The following is a 26,721-nucleotide window of genomic DNA, read 5'->3' as shown; positions in this document are numbered from 1 at the left end:
TGTATTGTGGTCAAATGTATCAGCAGTCCAGGTCTTTTTTTTTTGGGAAAAATGGATGCTGTGTGATCTGGACCAAAGACGAAAAGGACCATTCAGACTGTTATTAGCAACAAGTCCAAAAGCTAGAGTCTGTCATGGTATGGGGCTGTGTCAGTGCCTTTGGCAAAGGTCATTTACACTTCTGTGATGGCAGCATTAATGTAGAAAAGTACATCTTAGAGCAACATATGCTGCCTTTAAGACATCATCTTTTCCAGGGATGTCCATGCATTTTTCAACAAGACAATGCAAAACCACATGCTGCACACATTACAAAGGCATGGCCGAGGAAAAAGAGGGTACGGTACTGGACTGGCCTGCCTGTCCCCAATAGAGTATGTGTGGAAAATTTGGAATTAAAAAATGCGACAACGACATACTTTTGCACATCTTAAGACATGTTTGCAGGAAGAATGGGACAAAATAAAACCTGAAACACTAAATCGCTTGGTATCCTGGGTGCCAAAACATCTTTTAAGTGTGGTGAAAAGGAATGGCAATGCTTTACTATCCCAACTTTTTTTGGAATGCGTTGCAGGCCTGAAATGCAGGAATGGATGTTTATTTATAAATGAAATGAAGTTGACCAAACAAAACATGAAATATCTCAGGTTCATACTGTCTGCAATAAAATAAAAGTCAAAGTAAATGTAAGAAACTCTGTTTTTATTATTTGCATTATCCATGCTGTCCCAACTTTTTCTGATTTGGGGTTGTAAAAGTAGGCTATATCATATTTTGTCAGAACATCATATGCATGTTAGCCAGCCTTTTTTCTGAGTAAATACAAGTATAAAAAGTTCAAACATCCATTTTAAGAACAGCATTTTTGTCTATTTTTTATTTTATTTTCATTAACCACCTCCTTCAAGGTCTCTGTGGGTCCAGCACCACCTAGTAAAAAACTAGGCATGAGGCATGCATGTACACATCCTGAACAGGTCACCAGTCCAACACAGAGACATACTCATTCTCCCATCTAAATTTACTCTCACATGGGGGAAAAACTGGCACATAATTTTGGTTTGGGAGTGAGGAATGGAGAAACTGGGAGAAAACAACTCCTTACAGTCAATGAACAGATGTAAAAAATTAACCATAAACCCTGGAATTGTGCTGTATGACATCCACTTTAGCTGGATCTTTGCTTAGTTTTAGCCTTTCAATTTAGTTTCGAACAAATGCCTCCAACACACCATATCTGCAATTTTCTTTTTTGTCCATAGATGACACAACTGTCAAAATACTGTGGGCCACCTGTAGATGTACAACAAAGACTATGGTCAGAAAAAAGCTAGATTTGCCCCCCTGGGTGAAATTTGGACATACCTTAAGTTCAACCAGGGACTGAAGAATTTTGTAATTTAGCAGCAATGAGATAGTAGCATATTCACTTAATTCATAAAATATAAAACATGCTATAACATTTGCATGTGCAACATATTTGATGAACAAATAATAATTATTATAATTTCACTTTGAAAATCTACTAAACATGTACTTCTACCAGGGCTGTTGTATATATATAAAATAAGGAATTTTGTCTTTTTAGACTGTTAAAATATAAGTTTGGGTGTCCACACTGAGTAAATGCATGAATGTTATAGTGAGGTGAAAGCCATTATGTTTCTTTTTTCTTCATTTTTTCATTCTGGTCAGAGTGAGGATGGGTCCAGTTTCTTCTGAATTACTAATCGCAAAGCTGTAACCCCTGACCCCAGACAGGACAACATTATGGCCAATTGTTTTTGAATATGTATGTGCATATGAGTACAGCCAGTGATTGTAAAGAAATATGAAGTATGTCTAGAAAACCAAATAGCTGAACACAACACCATGACCTTGTTGGACATTCAGTTCCAACACCATGGCCATTAATATGTAGGTGCCTTTATGTCAATAACAAATCTATGTAATTATGAAAGATTAACAGATACGCCTACTAGTTCTTATTTTCAGTGTTTTGTCTATTATCCATAGTGGAGACATACCTTGCACAGGGGTGATGCTGATGGTGATGCACAAGACCAGCAGAAGCACTTTGAGATCCATTTGCATGTAAAGTTGTTCTAAATTTCAACCCAGTGAGTCAGTGTTTTCCTAAAGAGTCCTGACAGTTGATGGATTTACACAGCTTATATACATGAGCAGTGGGAACAAAAGCCACACCTCTCATAAAAAGCAAAACATCTTTGCAGTACTCATGTTACTCAAAACATGTTCTTTCAAAGTTTTCCACAAAATTTTGAAGCGTGTCTGTCTATTCAGTCAAAACATTTGTGAGGTCAGGTACTAATGTTGAACAAGAAGTCCTGACATAATCAATGTTTTAATACCTCCCAAAGGTGTTCTGTGTTCGGGCAGATCACTAATGTTCCTTTTCAGCAAACTCGACAAACCTCATCATATCCTTCAGGAACTGGCTTTGTGCACTGCTAAATTTACAGACAGCATCTTTTCATGGGTTCAAGTCAATTTCACATCAGTAGCTAAAAAGAAACACTGTCCTGGTGCAAACCCAATTATAACTTAGTTTCAGCTCATGGACAGATGACCTTACACCTTTCTCACACATTGTAGGTTGTAAGTATACAGTTAAAACAGACTAGAGCTATTTTTAATTCATGCACACAATGTGTGTTAATTATGAGGGATGTTCAAAAAGTTTCCACACTTATATTTTGAATGGAAATGGTGAGGGTGGGAGGAGTAGTAATTGGTCAGGTCTTAGAGACAGAGAGAGCTTATAGTCAGTATTTAAAACCATCTGATTTCCACCTTTTTTAACCTCTCAAAGAAGCTTTGAGGGGAAGAAGATTTTCATGTGATGATAATGTGAAAGCAGAGGTGCATCAGTGGCTACATGCTCAACCAAAAACATTTTTGCTAATGGCATTAAAAAGTTGGTACAACGCTGGTAAAAATGCATCGGAAGGTGACTATGTAGTAAAGTGTTTTTGAAATTCTTGATAAATAGAGTTTTAAAAAGTGCAGAAACTTTTTGAAGAACCCTTGTACCTTTTTCCAGCAGACACTTACATTTCACTGGAGCACTAGTTTCCTTCCAGCACTGATGCTGACATTTTTAGAAATTCTAACACGCAGCACTTATATAATCCCAACACACACTACCATGTCATTATGAGAATGGGCCACCACCCAAATAATCTGGACAGTTCCTATGAGGATCCTTTTTTGATTGATGAATGGGGTGCAGGGGGTGACAAAGTGTACAAAGCAAAATATATTTACCACAGTCAGTAACTGTATACACACAAAGTTCATCTGTATGGTAGGTGAAGCTTATGAAATAATCAATGATTGTACATACCAGATAGGTGAACCTAAAAGTGCTCTCTGACTGTACATTCAGCCATGTAGTACAATTCATGCACCATGGGTTACTAAGTAAACTTAAATTCTTGAATCTCAAGAACCAGAGTTCCAACCTCACCTGTGGTCAATGTTTCTGGTCAACATCTGAAGTTTTACATGCTTCCCTCACATCCAAATTGGTTTTCTTACCCAAAACATGTAGAAGGTGAATTGGGAGCTAGTGAATTAGAGTGTGATTGAGTTCTGTCTTGCAATGGATTATTTCAGCATTAAATGATAAATGAATTAAAGAAATGAGAGATGGATATATATAAAATCAGCTATTTATTAAGCCTCCTAGTCAGCAGATCATAATTTACAAATTAAATAACTATTTAAAAATACAATGAATAGACTAAAACACAAAGTAAAAAAAAAAAGACATCCCATTATGAGGACGTTTATTTGTTCAGGTCTTTTGCAGTTCACATTTCAACAAAAACGTCTACTCCGTTTGTCTGTCAGTTAGGGATCTGAAAAAAAGCACATGAGACGAGCAGTTTAAATAAAAGAGGCATGTACACACATGCGCAATGAATAGAGTCAGTCAGACAGATGTTCTGAAAACTCGAGTAAAAATCACCTTTCTTTTTCCGTGGTGCTCGGGGAGTGCTGGAAGTTGTAGAGGTTTGTACATTGCCAGGAGGGAACTGCATGCATTCATGCCAAAAAAAAACATTGAACATGTTATTACAAAGACCATCATGTTTTATATCCTCACTGCAGCGTTCTGGGAAAAACAATCCACGAGCACGCCTGAACAGGAGAGTTCTTCAACAGTTCTCAGACCTGACAGGGTGAGCTGGATAATGAATGAGAAATGTTTGTTTTGCATATTAAGGTGATTACAAAGACTGCATAGTGCGACTTTAATGGCTTGTTATACATTGGCACTGTATGTAAATTTTCATCATCCGGGTTATTCTGGTCAGGGTCACTGGGTGCAAAGCAGGAATAACCTGGACAGTGTGGCAATCTCTTGAGGATTGAGGGACCCCACCCTCCCCCACCCTCCCAAAGCATCAATCCATCCTGAGCCCCCCCTCCACCCAAAACCAGAATCTTAACAGTGGTAGGCTAGTGTAATAGACTAACAAAATAGAAAAGTACAAAATATAAAAAAGTAAAAATCAGGATATTAAGTATAATAACAAACTTATTTATAATCTATTTTAATAAAAACTAATTTATTTTAATATATTATACTGGGTGTAATGCAGAAACAGCCTGGACAGGGAATCCACTGCAGGACACCACCCTCCCGGGACACAAATCCATCCTGAGCCCTCCCCTCCCCTCAATACCCCCCAAAAGTCTCAACAGTGGTAGACTAGTGTAATAGACTAACAAAACAGAATAGTACAAAATATTAAAAACAAATCAGGAGATGAAATATATTAGCAATTTTTTTTTATAATGTATTAAAAGTTATTTTTTATTAAAATATATAAAATATATTTTTTGTAAATTAAGTGTAGATTATAAATTTTGGTTGTTTTGGCATAGATGGGGGATGTTTAAGTACTGCAGGGTGAAAACAGTAAAAGTGCCAGAGCATGTGCACTTACCTACTTATACTAAGAGGTATCTAGATTTTAAATATATACATTTTTAAGTATAATTATTATTTTCTTTTAATAGCTCTATGTACATCCCAGATAGCAGTTTATTTGCAATTTAGGGCTTTCTCTATAATATTTATTTATTTATTTAATATATTTTATATAATAATGCCACCCTGTAATATGTTGAACTAAAAAAGGATGATTAATTCCTGCATAAGGACTGACTACTTACTTGTGTGACTTCCTATTATTAATCAGGTTTTATTATTTTAATTATTATTTTACATTTTTGTGGGATTTTTTCACAGCTGCACTACTATCTCTAATCTCTCTGAATGTTGAATTGTTTAAGCAAATTCTTCCTCATCCTTTGGGGGTCACCACAGTGAATCATTTGTCATCCCAACCACCTTCATGCCCTTCATCATTCACAAACCCCCTCTCTTCTTTCTTTCTGGCGGCTCCATCCACAGAACCCTTCTCCCGATAAAGCAAATTAAACTGTTTATTTGTAATTTTATTTAATTATTGCATCATAGTAATACTACAACCCAAATTTTTGTTCACCAGTGACCTTTGTAAACATTATAAATGTCTCACTAAGTTTTAGTCATGGTTAGCCCTACAAATAGATGTGTATAAATAATAGGAGTAGAGTTGTACCTGTTGGACCTGCTGGAGCTCCTTCATAGCCAAGCGGATAGAGGGATAAAGACGGGGGGTTGGCTTGCGCTCTGCATTCTCCTCCTCTTTGCTTTCTAGCTCACCAGATTCCAGACGCCTGTACCTGTCTGAAAGTCGCCTCAGGACAGGTGCTTTGGTGAAATCCAGGTCCTGGTTTGGTCCAGGTGGCTGGAAAAGCCTCTGCAGGTCCAAATGCACATGGTTTGGGTCTTTGTGGTTATCTCCACTGGGTTCTGTGCTGCTGGTAAACACGCCAGATGCCATGATTGCCTTTAGCTCTTCATAGTCTGGTTCGTGGTCACATGTCTGTTTAAAAGAGTAGGACAGACACCGAGCATTATCATCATCATCATCACTGTATTAAACAGCCATCCTACAGAAATATTTTTAATGTATTTTGGCAAATATTCAGATGGGGTGCATTTTTACTGGGAATCTGGACTCAAAACAAGTTTTGCAGAGGAACACAAAGAGCATAGCATTTTCCTCCATGCATGGAAAGCTTTCTGTAGAAACTGACCACTGTCATCTGCTTTTTCTCAATTTTAGTCTGCTGTCTTCTTTGGACAGCATAGACTTCGTTGCAAGTCAAGAGAATTAAACATGAGGTAAGGAGCAAAAAGGGAAAAAACTTTTCCTTATGTTTTATGATACAAACACAACACAAACTATTATTTTATTTATTTATTTGATTTTTGTTATGCCACTTTATACACCTAATTGTGTTATTTATGGCATGATCTGTCCTACTGGGCCAGTGATAGCTCAGTGATTAAGGTACTAGACTAGTAAGCAGAAGGTTGCCGGTTCAAGCCCCGCCACCACCAAGTTGCCACTGTTGGGTCCCTGAGCAAGGCCCTTAACCCTCAATTGCTCATCGTGTTCCGCTCATTGTGTAAGTCGCTTTGGATAAAAGCGTCTGCTAAATGCTGAAAATGTAAATCTGTGTTATGTCATCAGTATTTAAGTCATTTTCTATTTTCATTCTTGTTTCTATTTGGCCATTTATATTTTTGTTTCTGCCAGGAAGTTTAGGATTGTTCTTGTGTTTTCTTAGTTGAGGGTTTCTTTAACAGTTCCAGGTTTGTGTAGTTGTTGTCTCTCTGGTGTATTTGGGGCATTCGATTAAAATATGTTTAATTGTGAGCTGAGTTTGACATCTTTCACATGCTGGGGGATTGTCCCCTCTTATTAAGTATTGGTGAGTGATTTTTGTATGACCTATTCTGCATCTTGTGTATACTGGTGCTGGTCATAAAATTAGAATATCATGAAAAAGTTGATTTATTTCAGTAATTCCATTCAAAAAGTGAAACTTGTATATTATATTCATTCATTACACACAGACTGATATATTTCAAATGTTTATTTCTTTTAATGTTGATGATTATAACTGACAACTAATGAAAACCCCAAATTCAGTATTTCAGAAAATTAGAATATTACTTGAGACCAATACAAAAAAAGGATTTTTAGAAAAGTATGAGCATGAAAAGTATGAGCATGTACAGCACTCAATACTTAGTTGGGGCTCCTTATGCCTGGATTACTGCAGCAATGCGGCGTGGCATGGAGTCCATCAGTCTGTGGCACTGCTCAGGTGTTATGAGAGCCCAGGTTGCTCTGATAGTGGCCTTCAGCTCTTCTGAATTGTTGGGTCTGGCGTATCGCATCTTCCTCTTCACAATACCCCATAGATTTTCTATGGGGTTAAGGTCAGGCGAGTTTGCTGGCCAATTAAGAACAGGGATACCATGGTCCTTAAACCAGGTACTGGTAGCTTTGGCACTGTGTGCAGGTGCCAAGTCCTGTTGGAAAATGAAATCTGCATCTCCATAAAGTTGGTCAGCAGCAGGAAGCATGAAGTGCTCTAAAACTTCCTGGTAGACGGCTGCGTTGACCTTGGACCTCAGAAAACACAGTGGACCAACACCAGCAGATGACATGGCACTCCAAACCATCACTGACTGTGGAAACTTTACACTGGACCTCAAGCAACGTGGATTCTGTGCCTCTCCTCTCTTCCTCCAGACTCTGGGACCTTGATTTCCAAAGGTAATGCAAAATTTACTTTCATCAGAGAACATAACTTTGGACCACTCAGCAGCCCTTTTTGTCTTTAGCCCAGGTGAGACGCTTCTGATGCTGTCTCTTGTTCAAGAGTGGCTTGACACAAGGAATGTGACAGCTGAAACCCATGTCTTGCATACGTCTGTGCGTGGTGGTTCTTGAAGCACTGACTCCAGCTGCAGTCCACTCTTTGTGAATCTCCCCCACATTTTTGTAGAGATGGAACGATCGATCGGCTATGAATCGGTATCGGCCGATTTTTAATCAAAACATGCTATCGGCGATCGGCCGATATTTCCTAAATGTAGCCGATCCGATCGTGTGATATATAAAGATCACGTTAAGTTAACAGCTCAGTGGATTGATCCAGACTTTGAGCTACGAAGCACCAACCATCACATCACCATTTATCAACCATCGCACAGAAACCATCGTGAAAGCTCTTCATGACCTAAAATAACATCATTAACGTTGTGCATCATACATACGATGTAATTTTGCTGATTGTAATATTTACTTTAAAAAGATAAATTCAACCCGGTCACATCTGAGTCGATTCTATCAGCACGTTATATAAACTCCTGGTTCACTTTGGTAAATCGGAAGCAGTTCTTGCTTGTGATGTAGATGAGAACAGAAAACGTTACAGAACCAATCGGAGGCAAAAGTTTATTCATTACCAAATTCGTTAGTTCAGGATCATCAGCTGAACTTTTAGGACCATCAGAAAACTTTTAGCTGCTTAGACGGAACGAGTCTGACTCGGTTACAGATCTGTGGTAATAGCAGTTTAATTAAGCTTTTTAATTAAGCTTTTTAATGTAGGAGAGTCACACAACATGTTCTGTATTAGTTGGTGTTTATTTAAAACCACGACATTAATTAATAACAGTAAACACGGAGAGATGACTGAGAAGAGAAACTTACGCTTCGCGGAAAATGAATCGACTCGTGAATCACTTTAAGCGATACAGTGAACAGATCATTTCTCTTAAAGGCACAAACACACACACACACGCACACTGCTCCGGTTTATCTTCACTGTGAGGCTCTTTTTAAGGTTTTTTCAGACTGAACTGGATAACATTAAACCTGTGTGTGTGTGTGGTCAGTTAGACTAATGAAATATGTCTCCTGTGGGTAAAAAAAATTATTGTTTGATGTCTTTTGGACAACTGTCAAGTCAGCAGTCTTCCCCATGATTGTGTAGCCTACAGAACTAGACTGAGAGACCATTTAAAGGCCTTTGCAGGTGTTTTGAGTTAATTAGCTGATTATAGTGTGGCACCAGGTGTCTTCAATATTGTACCTTGTCACAATATTCTAATTTTCTGAGATACTGAATTTGGGGTTTTCATTAGTTGTCAGTTATAATCATCAACATTAAAAGAAATGAACATTTGAAATATATCAGTCTGTGTGTAATGAATGAATATAATATACAAGTTTCACTTTTTGAATGGAATTACTGAAATAAATCAACTTTTTCATGATATTCTAATTTTATGACCAGCACCAGTATAACTTGGTCCACTCATCTTCCTTGGTGTGTTCTTGGCTTATTGCTTATATTTGGATGTATCTCGTGTAGTTTGTTTGTTGTCTGTGTGTCCCACTCAGTTTGCCATTTTTCCTTGATGTATTTATTTATTGTTGGCTTAATATCTGTAGCAGCTGTAGTCTAGTTTTGTTCTGATGATTCTCCTGTATATGTGCAAAAGTATGGACAATTCTGCTCCCCATTTGGTACTGGCTATGACTTTTAGTACAGTAGACCCTTGACTTACGAATTTAATTGGTTCCGAAGGGCTGTTCTTAAGTCAAAATGTTCGTAAGTTAAACCTATTTTTCCCATAAGAAATAATGTAAATAGAATTAATCTGTGCCAGACCTCCCAACTCACCCCCTTATCTAACCTTTCTATGTGTTAAATAGTCTTTTTTGTTACAAATACAAGTATATTTTCCCTTAAATCTTAAAATTATAGAAGACATTCCTGTAATAAACATAATAAACAATACACAGTAGTACTGTACATAAAAAATACACATCACATTTTAGTACATGTACCATGCACCATAATAAATTTCCTTTTTTATAAAATGTATCTACCAGAAACAACAATAACTCTCATATTTCTCTATTATTTCCTTCTTTATTTCAATAGTGTTGTATTTTGTAATTGCACGAAAGAAAGACTACTTTACTGAGCCCACTCCCTTCTTCTCCCTCACTCACGGTCCCCTCTGTCTTATACACAGTGACATATACTGGCAGGAGTAATTATACAACAACAAATGTAATAGATTTTTTCATTACTATACTTTCTCTGCACCTTCTTTGGGGCCATTTCATTATTGAATTTAACAAAATATAAAGAAAACACCAAAAAAAAAAAAAAAAAAAACACTTCTTCGTACGTTAAGTTGAAAAAGATCGCTCCTAACCCGAAATGTTTGTATAGTAGACGGTTCGTAACTCAAGGGTCTACTGTATTTTTAGTTTTTGGAGAAATTTTTCCCTTAATGTGAGGAATGGAAGTGAGTTTTTGGTCTAGTATTAGACCAAGGTATCTTGTGTTTTCTGTTATTTTGATGCGTTCTCCATCAAGATAGAGTTCGGGGTCTGGGTGTAGGGCTCTTTTTTGGCAGAAATGGATGTATGTCGTTTTGCTTTTTGAGATTCTGAAACCATTTGCAACACAAATTATTAAGATAATTTCTTAATTTAAATTTTTTTAATTTTACCCATATTTTCCCCAATGTAACCATTGACAATTCCCCTGTTGCAATTTTTTTGCTGCTTGTACATCCCCACGCTGGCTTAGGAGAGCTGAGTCGAGACATGCAGGCAGTCACCGGCCGCATCTTTTCACCTGCAGTGACAGAGCCGTGCTAGTGCCTCAACTAGAGGTCAGAATTGCACAAATCAGACCCATTCGGCCAGCAGTGGGGTGATGTGACAGCACTTAGGTAGATAGAAAATAATGATAGACATGATGCACAACTTCAGTCAAAGTCTTATAAGTCTTATACAGGTCGAGTTCATTCAGCGATTCCCCTAGCGGGTACAATTGGCAGTGCCCGCAGCAGACAAAATTAGCCACTAAAGTCTGCTTGGGTAAGAAAAGACACGACTATAAAGGGGGCGGGGTCTTCAACACTGTGTGTGAACCCTGGTTAGTACCCTGAGACGCCTGGGGGTCAGTGCGCAAAACTAGCCTAACGCGTGGACTGCGTACGCGTCAGATGGAGTGCATGGGAGGCAAACGTACCCTCCTCAGATGTGACCGGGGTCTCCAGCAGCGGAAGATGGAAGAAGAAATTTGCTAAACTAATCGGGAGAAAATGCATAAATAAAATAGCAAAAAAAGTCACATGTATTATGGGTGACAGAAATGAAGACAAGTGGAACAGAGTATGTGGTCTGCTAAAGGGGTATTAAAATGTCTTTACGTATTTTATTTATTTATTTAAATGTTTTACGCCGTGTTTACACAATTTTTATATCAGTCTATAGTCTTGTCAAACGTGGTTTTAGTATGCTGTTTTATATGCATTCTCTTAGACCAATTATTTTTAAGAAATTTAGAATTGTTTTAATTTTGGCTTGGTTAAAATTTTTTTCTTCTCAGAAGTATTTAGGGCATTCAGTCAGTATATGTTTTATAGAGATAGGTATTTGGCAAATATCACAGAATGGGGTTCTTAAGGTATTTAAAGCTTACTTGTCCACATGAAACGGTAAGTAGCTCCATGAAGGGCTTTATTCCCACTTGAGTGTGATACTGAATCAAATCAGTCAGGGAAGAGTGCACCCGGTCCTCACCAAGAATCACATACTTTCCATTACTCTGCATTTCAATCATGTAGTGTCGAGGACGGTCTGCAGCCCTGTGTTTCAGAATCGCAAAGGCCAAAGAAAAAAACAATTGCATTAGGTTGAAAGTGAATGCAGTTAATGAAGAACATGAACCTTTATTATCATTTAATTGGTGTAGACATTTCTAGGTTTACTTGTATGTCAGAGTGTATCCTTCTCGGCTCTGTCCAACTCTAATCAAAAAGCAGCCAACAGGCTTGTCGATCAGCAGATCCTCAGCTTGCCTAAAAAACACAAATCAATCAATAGTTTGAAGGTACTGTGTAATTCCTAATAAGGCAATAATCCTTAAAATCAATACTTTTGGCACTCAGGTGGCACAGAGGTCTAAGGTGTTAGTCCACCACGATGAGACCACAAGCTTATGAGTGCTATGGACCTTGCCAGTTGCCCAAACAGACATAAGTGGATGTGCCTTGGGATTGACTAAGCTTTAATGCTGCTGTACAATTGCAGTCTCTGCTGTCTGTTTGAAGCATTTGCACTAGTGGTTGAGTATTCACACTGTTCATAGCGTGGGTCTATGAACTTGTACGCGAGTCTGACTATCTGTGAGAGTGCATGATAAGGTCAGCTTTCCTCAGCCAGCGCAATTCTCTATGGCCAAAAGTATTGGACACCTGACCATGAGTTTGCTGGACATCCCATTAAAAAAAAACTAATGTTACTAATGAGTGGCCTCTATCTGATCTTTTCAGCTATTACAGAATCTTTTCTGGAAGACTTCTCACAAGACTTTGAAGTATGTCTGTTGGAGTTTGGACCCATTCATTCAAAAGAGGATTTTTATGGCTGGGCAGTGATGTTGGCCAAGAAAGCCTCAATTTATGTCCTAGTTTATTCCAAAGCTGTTCAGTGGGGCTGAAGTTAGGACTCTGAGCAGGCCACTTCAGTTTCTTTGAACTAAGCTTGTCTTCATCTTTATCAACCTTGCATTGTGCCCTCTATCTGATCTGGTAGAGGCCTTTAACATGCTAGAACAGGAAAGGAAGCATATAATTTCCTTTATATAATTGATTTATTAAACCTGTCAGAAACCGTTGTGACTAAAAACACATGATACACACACATATACACTACCGCAAAAAAACCCAAGAAACAAACCTGCGTGTGATCATGCCATGAAACCAGCAAGGGAAGGTTCCATTTTGCACCACCTTGCGGGCCTGCGTTTCTTTGAACCAGCGAATAGTGTTCGTCCTCTTTTTTTGTTTTTCCTGGATCCACTCTTCATCTTCCACATTACCCAACAGGCTCATCAAATCAGTGTGCTCCTGCAGGTCATTATCAAAAGGTGTCGCCTGTCCAACAGAAAGGGTCAGGCAGGTTTAAGGTTCAAGCTGTAGGAGTATTGTCATTTATCACAAAACTGCTCAAACAGGAATGTGAACACACCCTGTAAAGTGAAGCTGTTAGAACCTGCAAACCATTTTGATTTTAGCCATCTGCTATTAGGGTGGGGTGCCCACAAACTAGTCATTTGAAACAATTAAAAAAGAGGTGGAATTATAATTATAGTTTTTATGTATATGAATAATAAGAATGCTCCAGAGGCTATGATATGCATAGTCTGAATGCCTCTAAGAGCATAGTTTATTAGAATAGCAGAACATTTTCAGCTGTCAATAAAACAAGGGGTAAAAAGTAATGAGGCAGTAGTGATGAATGAAAACACACCCAAGTACTTTAAAACTACCTAATAATTTTAAAACCTAATTAAAAAGAAAGAGAATTTAAACAAACTCATTTCTTTTGTACTTCATTGTAACTCAGAGTTTCTGGGATGAAACCCCATGTCTGAGATGTTTGTAAGATGCTTGTCTAAGATGCTTGTTTGCCGATGGGGCTTTAGTAGATTTATCCAAACTCAATACTATTAATTGTTATCCATATGGATAAAAAAATCTTTTGAAAATCCATAATTTTATTAAAGAGGAGGCGCAGTAAATTGTGCTAGTTCACTACTGCTGGGATCCAGGCTTTTAATCCACAGTTTATTGGCATCCTGTCACAGTGTCCAGCTACAACCCTGACCAAGATGAAGTGGTGATAATCCAGGAAAATAAGATGCAATAGTAAAGAAATCATTACTGACTAATTATTAAATTCAAAGCTCCTCTCACACTTATCACAATGACAGCTATGGACAATGGATCATTTTTCTTTATTACTGGTTGACCTTCAAATGCTAGAATACAACAAGAGTAAACACTGTAAAAGATATGTTAAAATAACTGTATTTTTTTTCTCCTTGTCAGTGCACTTTCAGTCCCAAGCCTGGATAAAATAAGAAGGGATGAATTAGAAAAGGCAATCCAATGTAATTTACAATAAAACTGCCAGTTCAGGTATGCAGAATAACATGATCTGCTATGGAAACCCCTTATATGAGAGAAGCCGAAAAAAAAAAACACCTAAAGTTAGGAATTAGAAGTGCTGTCCACCTACTTTTGGCCATATAATGCATATTTTATGTACAAACCCCATTTTGAAAAAAAAGTACAGACATTTTGTAAAATGCACCAAAAAGAAAAGCCTGTGATTTGTTAATTCTTTTGAATTTATTTAACTGACAGCCGTACAAAAAAAATGATTTACCATGTTTTCACTAATCAACACTCCAAAAAAGTTTGGACAAAGGCTACATAAAAGTGAAAAGCTAATAGAATTTTTTAATACAGTGTTTTGAAACAATCCACAATAAGCAGGTAAATTGGTAACAGGTGAGGGAATTATAATTGAGCATTTGTTGGATCCTCCTTTCATACCCAGTCTGAACAAGCAATGATGGGTCGTGGCTCACCACTGTGTTTCAAACATTATTAGAGAATTGTCAGTTGCAGGATTGCAAATAATTTAAGTCTTTCACCATCTACCTTACAATATTGTAAAAAGATTCAGGAGAAATCTCAGTCTGTGTAGGACAATAATAGAAACCTCTAATGAATGCAGGTTGACTGTCCTGCAGTCCAGATCTGTCTCCTATTTAAAATGTATGGGGCGTCATGAAGAGGCGGATCAGATGACAGCAACCAGACTGTTGCGCAGCTGAAGTCTTATATTAAGCAAAAAGTAAGAAAAAAATCCACTTGCAAAACTGCAACAATTATTGTCCACAGTTGCCAAAACATTAAAAAGTGTTATTAATAAGAAAGGTGATGAAACATGGTGCTGTCCCAACTCGCAGGCATCTCCAAATGTTTTTACGTAATCATTCTCAAAATACAATAATAAGTGAATTACATCTTTATTACATTGTACAAAACTTTTTTTTGAAAATAGAGTTTGTAAGTGACATTTAATCACTTTGGATCAAAGCGTCTGCTAAATGCAATGAATGAAACTGGAAATGTAAGTGGAATTAATAACGAATAGAGAATCTCACCTCAAACTGCTTGCTGCGTGGCCGGGGTACAGGTGCTAGGGCAAGGGCAGCAAGTATAGCCCGGGGTCTGGGGGTGGGCTTTTTCTTTCTAGGCAGAGGAACTGGTGGAGAAACTGGTCCTAAAGGGGCATCCATACAAACCAGACTTGAGTTCTTCACAGAATTTAATAAAAATATGAATGAAAAGAAAAGCACAGAATACTGTAAAGCATTTCTTACTTTTGTTCTCTTGCTCCACAACCAATCGCTTCTTTCTCTCCTCTTCTTCCAACCTCCTCCTCTCTGCTTCCTCTCGTTCCTCCTTCTCTCGCTGTGCCTGCTCTTGCCTCCTGACCTCAGCCAGCAGGACCAGGTACTTTCTCCTGCAGCTGACTGCTCGGTAATCTTTAACAGAGGACACAAGAGACATATTCAAATGACTGCATGCTTTTTGTATGTCTCCTCTTATGGTCTGTTGTCATTTTTATGTAGTTTTTTTTCTCATAATGTTCCTTTAGCCTGAGATCCAAAGTGGAGGAAGTGCTAACTGTATCTCTATAAAATTCTTTATCTGTGAAAGTAAAAGCATGTACAGTCACACACTGTAAAAAAGCTTTACCTTAATTCCTTTGCCAGTCAAATTTTTTGGGGGCATGTAAAGCATTAGAAACCTATTTTAAATGTCACATGGCTTTTACATCAGCCCTCGTCAAAAAATATTTATGCTTCATGCTAAGGCTGGGCGGTAAACATTTGTATCACGAAATGTTTTATTTTTTTGTATGTCTGAGACTTTTTATTTGTCTGTGGCAAATTTTACTGTCATAAGTACATAAAATATAAAAAAAGTTTTAATTTCACAATGTATATAATGAAGGTTTTGAGTACTATAAAGTTGGCCCCACAAAATAACACAATATATGATGGAATCAGTAGGTGTGAAACAGGTGCAATATATATGATGTTTATTATTAATATAATATTTAAGTATTACACAATTACCGTTAGCTCTCCTTCAACAAATAATACAATGTTTGCAGTCTCCCAGTCACCACTGATGAGGTGCAGAGTTATACTGAGGTGTGACACCACTGTACAACTTGATCACAGGTCTGTTTAGAAAAGTGGACTACTTTATATATCTACGCTTCCAGCTTGCTTTGGTGTTGTTGGTATAACATTGGTATAGCAATTAAACTAAAATTTTTTCACTCCGGTAGTAACGTCGCTTAACTGTTTTCTTTTTTGCAACAACTGTGCCCCGACAGACCGTACAGTATATATTGTTTTAAATTGTGTCGGAACAAAAACAAACCTCTAAACTGCTGACGCAGCTCATTTCTTTGCTGTTTTTGTTTATTTTTTCCCACCATATCAAGAAAACCTCTCACCTGTTAACACTGTTATGCTAACGCTACCTGATTAACAAGTGAGCTGTATCCAATCTGCACAGTGCTCCATAGCGCTTTTAGCGGCAAACAATATTATATGATTTGCCTACAGCTGTTGTACTAACTGTGCTACGGAATGGAGGTATATAAAAAATCCATACTGTACAAGGAATCAAAGCCAGTATACCGAATGTATCATCATACCGCCCAGCTCTACTTCACACTACTATTTTTCTGTCTGGAATAGTAATTGTTAATACTGATTTTTGACCTACTGTGGCTATCGGACTACGCAGCGGTCTATTGCACTAGCCCACCACAGCTGAGATCCTGGTTTGAAATGATGAGTACAGGTCACAAAACGTTTTTTAAAAACAGCAAAACAAATATTTAGCCCTTGTTTTTTTTATTGTGACATTAAAATAAGAGCATGTGTATGAGGATTCAAGTTTGATTATGGATGATTCCATGGATCAACGGCGAGGTGCGTTCCCTGCTGAGAACCCGTGATGCCGCATTCAGAGACGGTGATGAAGCTGCACTTAAAACTGCCAGAAGAAACCTGTCTGCTGGAATAAAGAGAGCAAAAGCCACATATGCTCTAAAGATTCAGGGTCATTTCACATCAAACGACCCACAGAGCATGTGGAAGGGCATTAGGTGCATCACAGACTACAAGAGGGCACACAGTGCCCTGAGGACCCAGCTCTCCCAGACACACTCAACACCTTTGAGGTCTCCAACACCACCACCCCCTCCCGGCTCGCACCCTCCTTGGACAAACTCCCAGCCATCAGCATAACAATAGCAGAGGTGAGAAGAACACTGCTGAAAGTCAACCCCCGAAAGGCCCCCGGCCCTGATGGAATTCCAGGTAGAGTTCTGAGGGAATGTGCATATCAACTGTCTGAGGTCCTGATGGATATATTTAACATCTCACTGTCACAGGCCAGAGTTCCAGTATGTCTCAAAACATCCACTATCATCCCTGTACCAAAGTCCTCTTCAGCGACGTGTCTCAACGATTACCGACCTATTGCACTCACTCCTGTCACCATGAAGTGCTTCGAGAGGTTGGTAATGAGGCACCTGAAACAGACCATCAACGTAGCGGAGGACGTACACCAGTTTGCATATAGGCAGAACCGGTCCACAGCTGACGCCATTGCTACCCTGACCCACCAGGCCCTCACCCACCTGGAAAACAAGGACTCCTACATGAGGCTGTTGTTTCTGGACTTCAGTTCTGCATTTAATACCATCATCCCGCAGAAACTGGTGTCCAAGCTGGAATCATTGGGAACCTCCTCTTCCCTGTGTAACTGAGTCCTGGATTTCCTGACCTGCAGGCCTCAAAATGTCAGGATAAACAACGTCACATCCTCCACCATCATCCTGAACACTGGCTCCCCCCAGGGCTGTGTGCTCAGCCCACTACTGTACACACTCATGACCTATGACTGCAGAGCACACCACAAGAACAACCTCGTGGTTAAGTTCGCGGATGATACAGTGGTGGTCGGACTCATCACCCACGGAGACGAGTCGCCGTACAGGAAAACCAAGGAGATGGTTGTGGATTTCCGCAGGACTGGTACAACCCCTCCTCCTCTACTCATTGATGGATTAGCTGTGGAGATGGTCCCCTCCGTCAAGTACCTTGGGGGTTCACCTGACTGACACGCTCACCTGGCATACCAACACAGGGCTCTAGACTAACTTTTTGTACTGGTTGCACTGGTGCGCCTAACTTTTTTTCTTGGGTGCACCAGCACAAAAGTTAGGTGCATCCAAATTTTCAACCGCATCACATTGAACGCCTGTTTTACAGGTTCACTTTTTTTTTTACATTGACTGATTGATATTGATTAACTAACAATCTGGTCAACATAAAGTTCTTTATTTGAAGCACAATTCTACAAGAAAGATAACTTAATTGCTTAAAGTGCTTCACTGAGCTGAAATTTAAACTCAAGATAAATGAAATAAGAAGAAAATCTAAATTAAAAGTGCAAGTGTTTTAGAGGCTTCAAACTGAACATCGCATTTAATTATAAGAATATTATGGTTAATGCAGTAACGAGACGCATCTTATTGACATAGGCTACATGACATGACATTATTACATTTTGAGTCAGTTTGCTGCTGATATGTTTAAAGTGCCTTAAAAAAAGATGAATTGTGTGATATGAGGTGGTAAAAGTAACCCGCACAGAACGAACAACGTTTAACGTGAAATATAACCAGTACACGTGAAGTAAATCCAGCTAAACACAGATACATGTGGAGCTGTTAGACTGGGTTTGATGGTTATTTCACACACGTGTTTGAACTTTAATGATGTTTTATCTCTCGAGTCGAGCGCTGAGCAAATCGGTTATTTACGCCGATAGTCGCGGTGAAAGCGAAGCGCAAAACGCTTCTCACGTCAATGAACTAAAGAAAACAACAACTGAGACAAACACTTCTTATCACCGATATTTGATTGATGTTTTCACATAAAAACCAACATCTGTAACAGCAGCACAGATGCTCACACATATCTTACACACTCCGCAATGCTATTACTACTCTTAACTTCCGCTGTGTAACGCCCGACCTCAGATTTTTTTCAGTCGCACCATTGAGAAATTAGGTCGCATGTGCGTCCAAATTGGTCGCACTCTAGAGCCCTGCAACACCATGGCTGTCATAAAGAAGGCCAAGCAACGCCTGTATTTCCTGAGGAAGCTGAGGAGGGCAGGTCTTCACACAGACATCCTCAGGTCCTTCTACAGCTGTGTGGTGGAGAGCACCCTGACCACCTGCCTCACTGTGTGGTATGCTGGCTGCACTGTGGCAGAAAAGGAGGCGCTGCAGAGAGTGGTAAAGTCTGCACAGAGGACCATCGGATGCAGCTTACTACCCATCGGGGACATATACACTACCAGGTGTAAGGAAAGAGCCGCCTGCATCTTCCGTGACCCCACCCACCTTGCACATGGACTTTTCACCCCCCTTCCCTCTGGTAGGAGGCTGCGCTGCATCCGAGCAAAAACAACAAGACTGAAAAACAGCTTCTTTCCGGATGCAGTCAGACTGCTAAATTGCTCCACCCCTCCTGTACTGTCTATGCACCAGTTACTTTAATTTAAACACCTGTGACCTGGTGCTGCCTTTTTCTGCTGCTGCCTTTTTCTGCTGCTATACTTTGAATCGTGCACTTTAGATCCGCATAAAGCTGCTGTAGTTCCTGTGCAATACTTGAATGTAAATATTTAAAATTCCTATCTTAGTTATTTCTTCTAGTTTTTAAGTCTTAAGTTTTATTTTTACTAAACATAGTTTCTCTTGTTATTTATATTTTATATTTTATTATGTTTACACACACCGAGACCTAAGTAACTGCATTTTGTTCTAATCATGTACATGGTTTTGAATGACAATAAAGCTGAGTCTGAGCATGCCCTTTTGATTTGGACAAAATCCTCCTTGAGGTTCAGCTCTGTATCAGTGCAAGTCTTAAATTTTTACATAAAACCTTTATTTAAAATAAATCTTAAGGGTATCAGGGAAGTTTTAGTTAGATTTAATGAGAACCAAGCACAGGTACCAATTTTCATGCACTTCACAAATCATACAGTGAGTTAATTGCAACCTACTTTTCTGAATGACGACAGCGGCTTTTCCCAACCTGTCCTGGAGACACGCCAACTCATCCTGGTGCCAGTATTTGAAAAATAATCGGGATGATCTAAAACAGAAGTTAAAGGATTAAATGGTGGTGCAATGGTAAAGTAGTTTACATGGTTACATTCAATAAAAAATGTAGTGTTCGATATGATTGTAAAGCTATAAATCAACAATCCAATCAACTTAATTTACTGTAACCTGCAATGTATACTGGTATGTGATCAGTGTAAATAAGGAATGTGTGTATGTTAACCTACCCACACTTCCAGCCACGCAGCTCTGTTGTATTGAGGATAGACATGCAGCTGATGAAACAAAACAAAGGTATATACAACACGTTCATATAACAGGGAAAAAATAACACACACACACACAGTATGTACTTGCAGTAGGAGTACACTCAAAAAACCCAGCAGCTTTTTTATAGTCTGCATAAAAGGCAACAGTCTTAATAGTCAATTTACATTATATCAGAGGTCACAAAAATGCAGGCTGCTAATTATAATTTTTTATTTCATTTTCCTCAACCACTTTATCCTGGTCTGGGTTGCGTTGGGTCCGGTGTACCCTGAAACACTGGATGCAAGGCAGGAACACCCTGGACAGGACTTCAATACATAGCAGGGCCATTCAAGCCATCACACACACACATACACACACACATACATACACACACATACACAAACCCAACAATTCCAAACATATCGGCCGCTAAGATTTAAACCTGGATTTAAACCTGGAGTAATAAACCGCTGAACCACTTCAGTGCTCTAATTAGCATTAAGAGCCATTAAGTTGTCATGATTTATCCAATCACAGCTGACATTTTATTCACTTTACATGATTCTGATTTGAATCTCAGTGGTGTTATTGGCCGGCCGGGCATCTACACAGACATGGATTGCTACATCACTTGCGGGTAATGGCCGAAGCCCTGCTATGGATTGGTGCACTGTCCAGGGTGTTTCTGCCTTGCACCCAGTGTTTTCCAGTGAAACTGGACCCGCTGTGACCTTCACCAGAAAAAAGTTGTTGATGAAAATGGAAAGTAAATAAAAATCAAATTTTTTACAAATTCTTTTTTTAGTATTTTGTGCTGTTAGAAAGTATTGACTGTATCCAGATTGGACGTGAAACTAAATTATACTTTTGCTGAATACAAAGTATGTAAACTGGCTAGCCACTGCACAGAAATTCTCTACAGATACAAATACCATAAATATATTATGTCTGAATTACAAAGATTGTGTGTTTAATTTATAGTGTTTGTAAGGTTTTATCTGCACCTTTCTTTGTCCAAAGGCATCCCTGGTTTAAGCAGCAGGATGTTGTACCTATTAAACAACAAAAAGATTTAAAAAGTCTTAAAGAACCTCTGAGGTGAAAAACTAAATTTAGAAGTGAACATGTGGATTCTGACTCACCTCTGTGAAAACTCTTTAAAAGTTGGTCGCCATGAGAACCCTTCTCTTCGAATTCGGATGGTCTCCAGAAGACCATTGTACCTCAGCTAAGTGGGAGGGAAAAAAATACATGCCTTGATGTTAAGCAGCAAAATGGTTTTACTTTCAAAAATGCAATAATTCAGTTTACTATTTCTTGAAAAAAAAGTTCTATGACCTCATTTGCATCTCAGGTGACCCCAGTTTAACCAGGATTTGCCTTTTGGATAAAAGTTTCTGTATTTTGCATCTGAACCCGAAGATCTGAACCTGTACCAAACTGCACTTTCATAGTTGTTCAAAGGCGGCGCTGTTGTAAAGGAGATGCAAATGTCCAGACAACCTGTTTGGTCTTGTGTGACTTCAGAAATGTATCTAAAATAATTAATTCATGGTTGGCAAACTAGTTTGTTTGTTTGTTTGTTTATTAGGATTTTAACGTCATGTTTTACACTTTGGTTACATTCATGACAGGAACGGTAGTTACTCATTACACAAGGTTCATCAGTTCACAAGGTTATATCGAACACAGTCATGGACAATTTAGTATTTCCAATTCACCTCACTTGCATGTCTTTGGACTGTGGGAAGAAACCAGAACACCCGGAGGAAACCCACGCAGACACGGGGAGAACATGCAAACTCCACACAGAAAGGACCCAGACCGCTCCACTTGGGGATCGAACCCAGGACCTTCTTGCTGTGAGGCGACAGTTCTACACACTTAGCCACCGTGCCGCCTGGCAAACTAGTTTAAAAGCGTGCATGAGCAGTAGTGTATAAAGTATAAAAGTACAAGTATCTTACCAGAAATTAGGTATATTTTTAGCGAAAACTGTAATGTTCTCTTGCTTTCTGTTTTTTAGAAATGTTTTAAATATGATCCCAGAATGTCAGAAATTAAGGTTTGTTAAATTGATTTAACATTTTTAGGTTTAAACCTTTGTTTTTCTAAACTTGCAAGCTGTCAGTTCAGTTCACATATGTGAACTAAGTTCATGCCGTGTCAGTTTAGCAGTGAAGTCACCCCATAATGCTAAGTGGTATTACAAATAAAATGTTTACTTTTACAATATTGTCACAGTAATTACTAATTATAAGCCATCAAGATTCGAAAAATCCCACTGTGTAGGACTATTCGTGAGCAGAGGGTAGTTTTAGGCGTGCTAACTGTTAAGCTCTAACACAGGCTACAGTGAAAACCAGCATTCACAGCACACATTGGGATTGAATTTCTCATTCATCTAACACCACAGACAATGACTGTTTAAGTCTAGCAAGCAGCACTCTTCTTCTGGAAACCTGAGTGCAAGAACAAAATCACCAGGGAAGCAAGTGAGCCAGGAAAAGAATTTAATGACTAAGCTTTGTTCATGTGCTGCCAGGATAGTCTGAGGAGTCGACAATACTGGTACTGATTGGATGACTTCAAAGTGCATGTGACTCACCTGATCCATAATTAGTTTACTGTCCACCTGACCAGCCAACTTATTGCCGTTGGGTTTGATGCATCGTACAAAGTGCGGGCTGGCTGCAAACATCTTCTCCATTAGGACAGTCAGAGAATGCTGCACAACACATTACCATGAAAATGAGTTAAAATGTTGAGTAATTATGATTGTAAAGGTAATTAATAAAGATTTGTATAATAGGAAAAACATTTACTTTGAACTGTGTGCCTACGGACTGCTTTCTTGTTGAGTTAAAGTTGTCATCAACAAAGTTTACCACCTTAAAAAAAAAAGAAAGAAAGAAACATAAAATTATCTGATTTTCTGCATTTTAAAGACCAAGTTGGTAGACAGTGCAGTTGAAAGAAATAAGTTGAAAGAATAAGTATTTAAATAAATCCTACTTAAATTTTTTAAAGTAGGATTTATTTAAATACTTATTCTTTCAACTTATTTCTATCCTTTACGGAAGTGGTGCTCGATGGTGCAGTGGTTTATTATGCTAGCCCAATACTGCCAAGATTCTGGTCCAAATCTTAGTGATGCTATCTATCAGCCAGTGGGGCATCTACACCGACATGATTGGCTATGTCTGAGGGTGGAGGATGGCCGAAGTCCTTCGATGGAATGGCATCCTGTCCAAGGTATTCCTGACTTGAGACTATTGTTTCCTGGTAAACCAGACCTGCCATGTTTCTGACCAGGATAAACCATTCAATGAAAACGAAACTAAAATGTAAAAGGAACTTTAGGTGTCAGTGGTGACAAGTGACACAAACACAGAACATCACACATTTATAAGGTTTACCTTTGCTCTCCGTGGCATCAACGTCCCAGTTCTGGAAATTGTGGCTAAAAAAAAATATAAGGAGAAAGTTGTGCTAAAAGAACATTTAATATGTGCTCCACAAACATTTGTTTAATTCTTAACGCCATGTCAGCTGCTATGACTAATAGATTCAGTTAATAGATTCAGTCTTTAAATGTCAAAGTGGTGTTTCGATTTGCTTTCTCTACTTGTACGTATGGTGGTTAGTGTTTGTGTAACTATGAGGGTGTAGAGTTTTAATTGTTTTCTTCGTAACTTATATGGCATTTTTAAGTGTTTCCAAGAATTAAAGCAGTTTTTGGGTGGGTACTGAGGTTGATATTTCCTTATTGTTGTCTGTATGGTAGAACTTTGTTTTGATGGTGTTCATCTGTTGGCATGAATAGAGAACGTGTTTAATAGAAGTTCTTGATCCACAGAAAGGGCCTGGTCTCTTTTTAGCAAGTAGGTATTGGCCAATTTGGTGTGTCCTATGCGGCATCTTGTGTTGATACTTTGTTCCCATCGTTTTTGGTGTATTACACTCTACATTGTATAGTAAATCCAAAATCAGGGGTTCACAGACAGATTTGACTCTTGTAAACATTTATCGACTGGCTACAAGTGATAAGTAGCGAGCGCATATTGGACACATCTCAGACTGGGCGTGTGGTGATTCGGCTCACTTGATCATATCGGGGGTTGTGCAAGCCACAGCGGATTTACAATCGTGAATTTGAAATGGCAAGACTGGGAGATAAAAGGGAAAAATCTACGGGAAAAAGTAACATTAAGGACAGTAACAAATTGCTTTAAGATCAGATTGAGGTGGTAATATAATAATATAAATAATGATCTGGACAGTATCCGATATTCATCTGATTATAGCCACATTCCATTCAGTAATCTGAAGAAGCTACCTGAATTCCTGAGCAGTAATTAGGTTGTTAGGCTCATGTATGCGGTTAATCTGATCACTATTGGTTTTCCACAAGTGCTTAAGTGCGAGATAACACGTCTGTATGGCACCAGGCTGCATTCTAACACATTTCTTTAAGTTCCTAGTAGAGCAGCATAATGTAAATACTGTATAAAACAGTGCTAACCTACATAGTGCACTACTATGTCATCTAGTACACTAGGCTGGTCAAGCAGTTTAAAACTTACACACTGCTTTCACCCTAAAGATAAAAATAAACATTTAAATAACAGAGGGGCTTGAGAGTGGGCTCATTAGAAATAAATAAACCAGGGTGCTCAGGTAGCAGAATGATCTAATGAGACACCACATCATTGCCAATACTCAGTTGTGCCACCAGCCAGGCCGGGCGTCCAAAAAACACAAACGGTCATGTCTGTGGGTAAGAGGCCGACCGGTGTTTCTCCCCCCTGCTGTTGCATACTGCCACCCCTTTTACTGGCTGAGGTGCCAGTGGAATGATAGAGAGACTCACATAATTATTAGATTTCTAAATCTTAGTACCACTGGCATACAGTGGGGTAAAAAAGTATTTAGTCAGCCACTGATTGTGCAAGTTCTCCTACTTAGAAAGATGAGAGAGATCTGTAATTTTCATCATAGGTACACTTCAACTATGAGAGACAAAATGAGAAAAAAAAAATCCAGGAAATCACATTGTAGGATTTTAAAAGAATTTATTTGTAAATTATGGTGGAAAATAAGTATTTGGTCAATAACAAACAAGCAAGATTTCTGGCTCTCACAGACCTGTAACTTATTCTTTAAGAAGCTCTTCTGTCCCCCACTCGTTACCTGTACAGTCCCTGACAGAAGTTCTGTCGCTTATCCATGTTGTGGAAACAAAAGCTTATAACCGGACTTTAAATTCATCCATTGGTTTTAGAAATGACTCATATGAAAGCTGAAACCCTCCCAAATGAGGTTTAATTTACAAAAATAAATTTGCTTCACTGCAGAAATATTGATCATTTAATGAACACAGAAAGGTCAGATTTTGGCAAGACAAAAGTTTTGTCGCCCACAGAAAGTAATGTGAAAATCAAACAAATAATTTACTTCAAATACAAAGATATGTTTCATAACATTGGTGAATGAAGTTGTGGTGCTATTAGAGCCATATTTAATATTTTGTGTGACTTCCATGAGCTTTAAGGACTGCATCCATGCGGTTCGACAATGATTCATACAATTTATTGATGAAGTCATCAGGAATAGCAAAGAATGCAGTCTTACATGCCTCCCAGAGTTCATCAAGATTCTTTGGTTTTGTCTTCCAAGCTTCCTCTTTCATCCTACCCCAAACATGCTCAATGATGTTCATGTCTGGTGACTGGGCTGGCCAGTCCTGGAGCACCTTGATCTTCTTCGCCTTGAGGAACTTTGATGTAGAGATGGATGTATGAGATGGAGCACCATCCTGCTGCAAAATTTGACCCCTTTTATGATTGGGAATGTAAGAGGTAGCTAATACTTCTTGATATTTTAGGCTATTGATATTGCATTCCACCTTGCAAATGTTTCGCACACCCCCATACTGAATGTAACTCCAGACCATGATCTTTCCACCACCAAACTTTACAGTTTTCTGGGTGAATCTTGGATCCATACGGGCTCCAGTAGGTCTCCTGCAGTATTTGCGGCGGCTGTGGTGTAATTCAACTGAAGATTCATCTGAGAAATCCACCTTCTGCCACTTTTCCAGCGTCCATCCGTTTAGCAGGCTGTGGGCCTTGGCAAATGCCACACGGTTTTTTAATTGCCTTTTGTTTAGTGCTGGCTTCTGGGCACTGATTCGACCATGGAGGCCATTTCGAGACAGAATCCTACAAACTGTTCTAGTTGACACAGGGACTTGAGGTGACCAGGCCTGGTGGAGCTCTGCTGCAGTGGAAGAGGGGCTGGCTTTGGATTTTCTAACCAACAAACGTTCCTCCTTAGCAGTTGTCTTGCGGGGTCTGCCGGACCTGGGCTTGTCAAAAACATCTCCAGTCTCTTC

At 38.9% G+C, this 26,721-nt stretch overlaps 1 protein-coding gene across 1 annotated transcript in view; it reads right to left on the bottom strand.

Annotated features, from left to right (window-relative positions):
- Positions 1-3,680: 3,680 nt before the first annotated feature.
- Positions 3,681-26,721, bottom strand: part of LOC134332750 (myosin-IIIb) — a 103,396-nt gene continuing 80,355 nt past the window's right edge. Inside the window, exons 16-30 of the mRNA XM_063014542.1 lie at positions 23,744-23,787; positions 23,150-23,215; positions 22,933-23,052; positions 21,467-21,552; positions 21,329-21,376; positions 20,300-20,347; positions 20,012-20,103; positions 15,220-15,384; positions 15,001-15,119; positions 12,720-12,916; positions 11,750-11,839; positions 11,461-11,626; positions 5,643-5,969; positions 3,998-4,064; positions 3,681-3,887 (exon numbers count right to left, since the gene is read on the bottom strand). Coding sequence (XP_062870612.1) covers positions 3,880-3,887; positions 3,998-4,064; positions 5,643-5,969; positions 11,461-11,626; positions 11,750-11,839; positions 12,720-12,916; positions 15,001-15,119; positions 15,220-15,384; positions 20,012-20,103; positions 20,300-20,347; positions 21,329-21,376; positions 21,467-21,552; positions 22,933-23,052; positions 23,150-23,215; positions 23,744-23,787 — 1,643 coding nt within the window. The 3' untranslated portion in view covers positions 3,681-3,879. The remainder of the gene's footprint in view (positions 3,888-3,997; positions 4,065-5,642; positions 5,970-11,460; positions 11,627-11,749; positions 11,840-12,719; positions 12,917-15,000; positions 15,120-15,219; positions 15,385-20,011; positions 20,104-20,299; positions 20,348-21,328; positions 21,377-21,466; positions 21,553-22,932; positions 23,053-23,149; positions 23,216-23,743; positions 23,788-26,721) is intronic.

Source organism: Trichomycterus rosablanca, chromosome 18, assembly GCF_030014385.1.
Source record: "Trichomycterus rosablanca isolate fTriRos1 chromosome 18, fTriRos1.hap1, whole genome shotgun sequence".
Lineage (NCBI taxonomy): Eukaryota > Metazoa > Chordata > Actinopteri > Siluriformes > Trichomycteridae > Trichomycterus > Trichomycterus rosablanca.
This window is presented reverse-complemented; position numbering and strand designations above follow the sequence as displayed.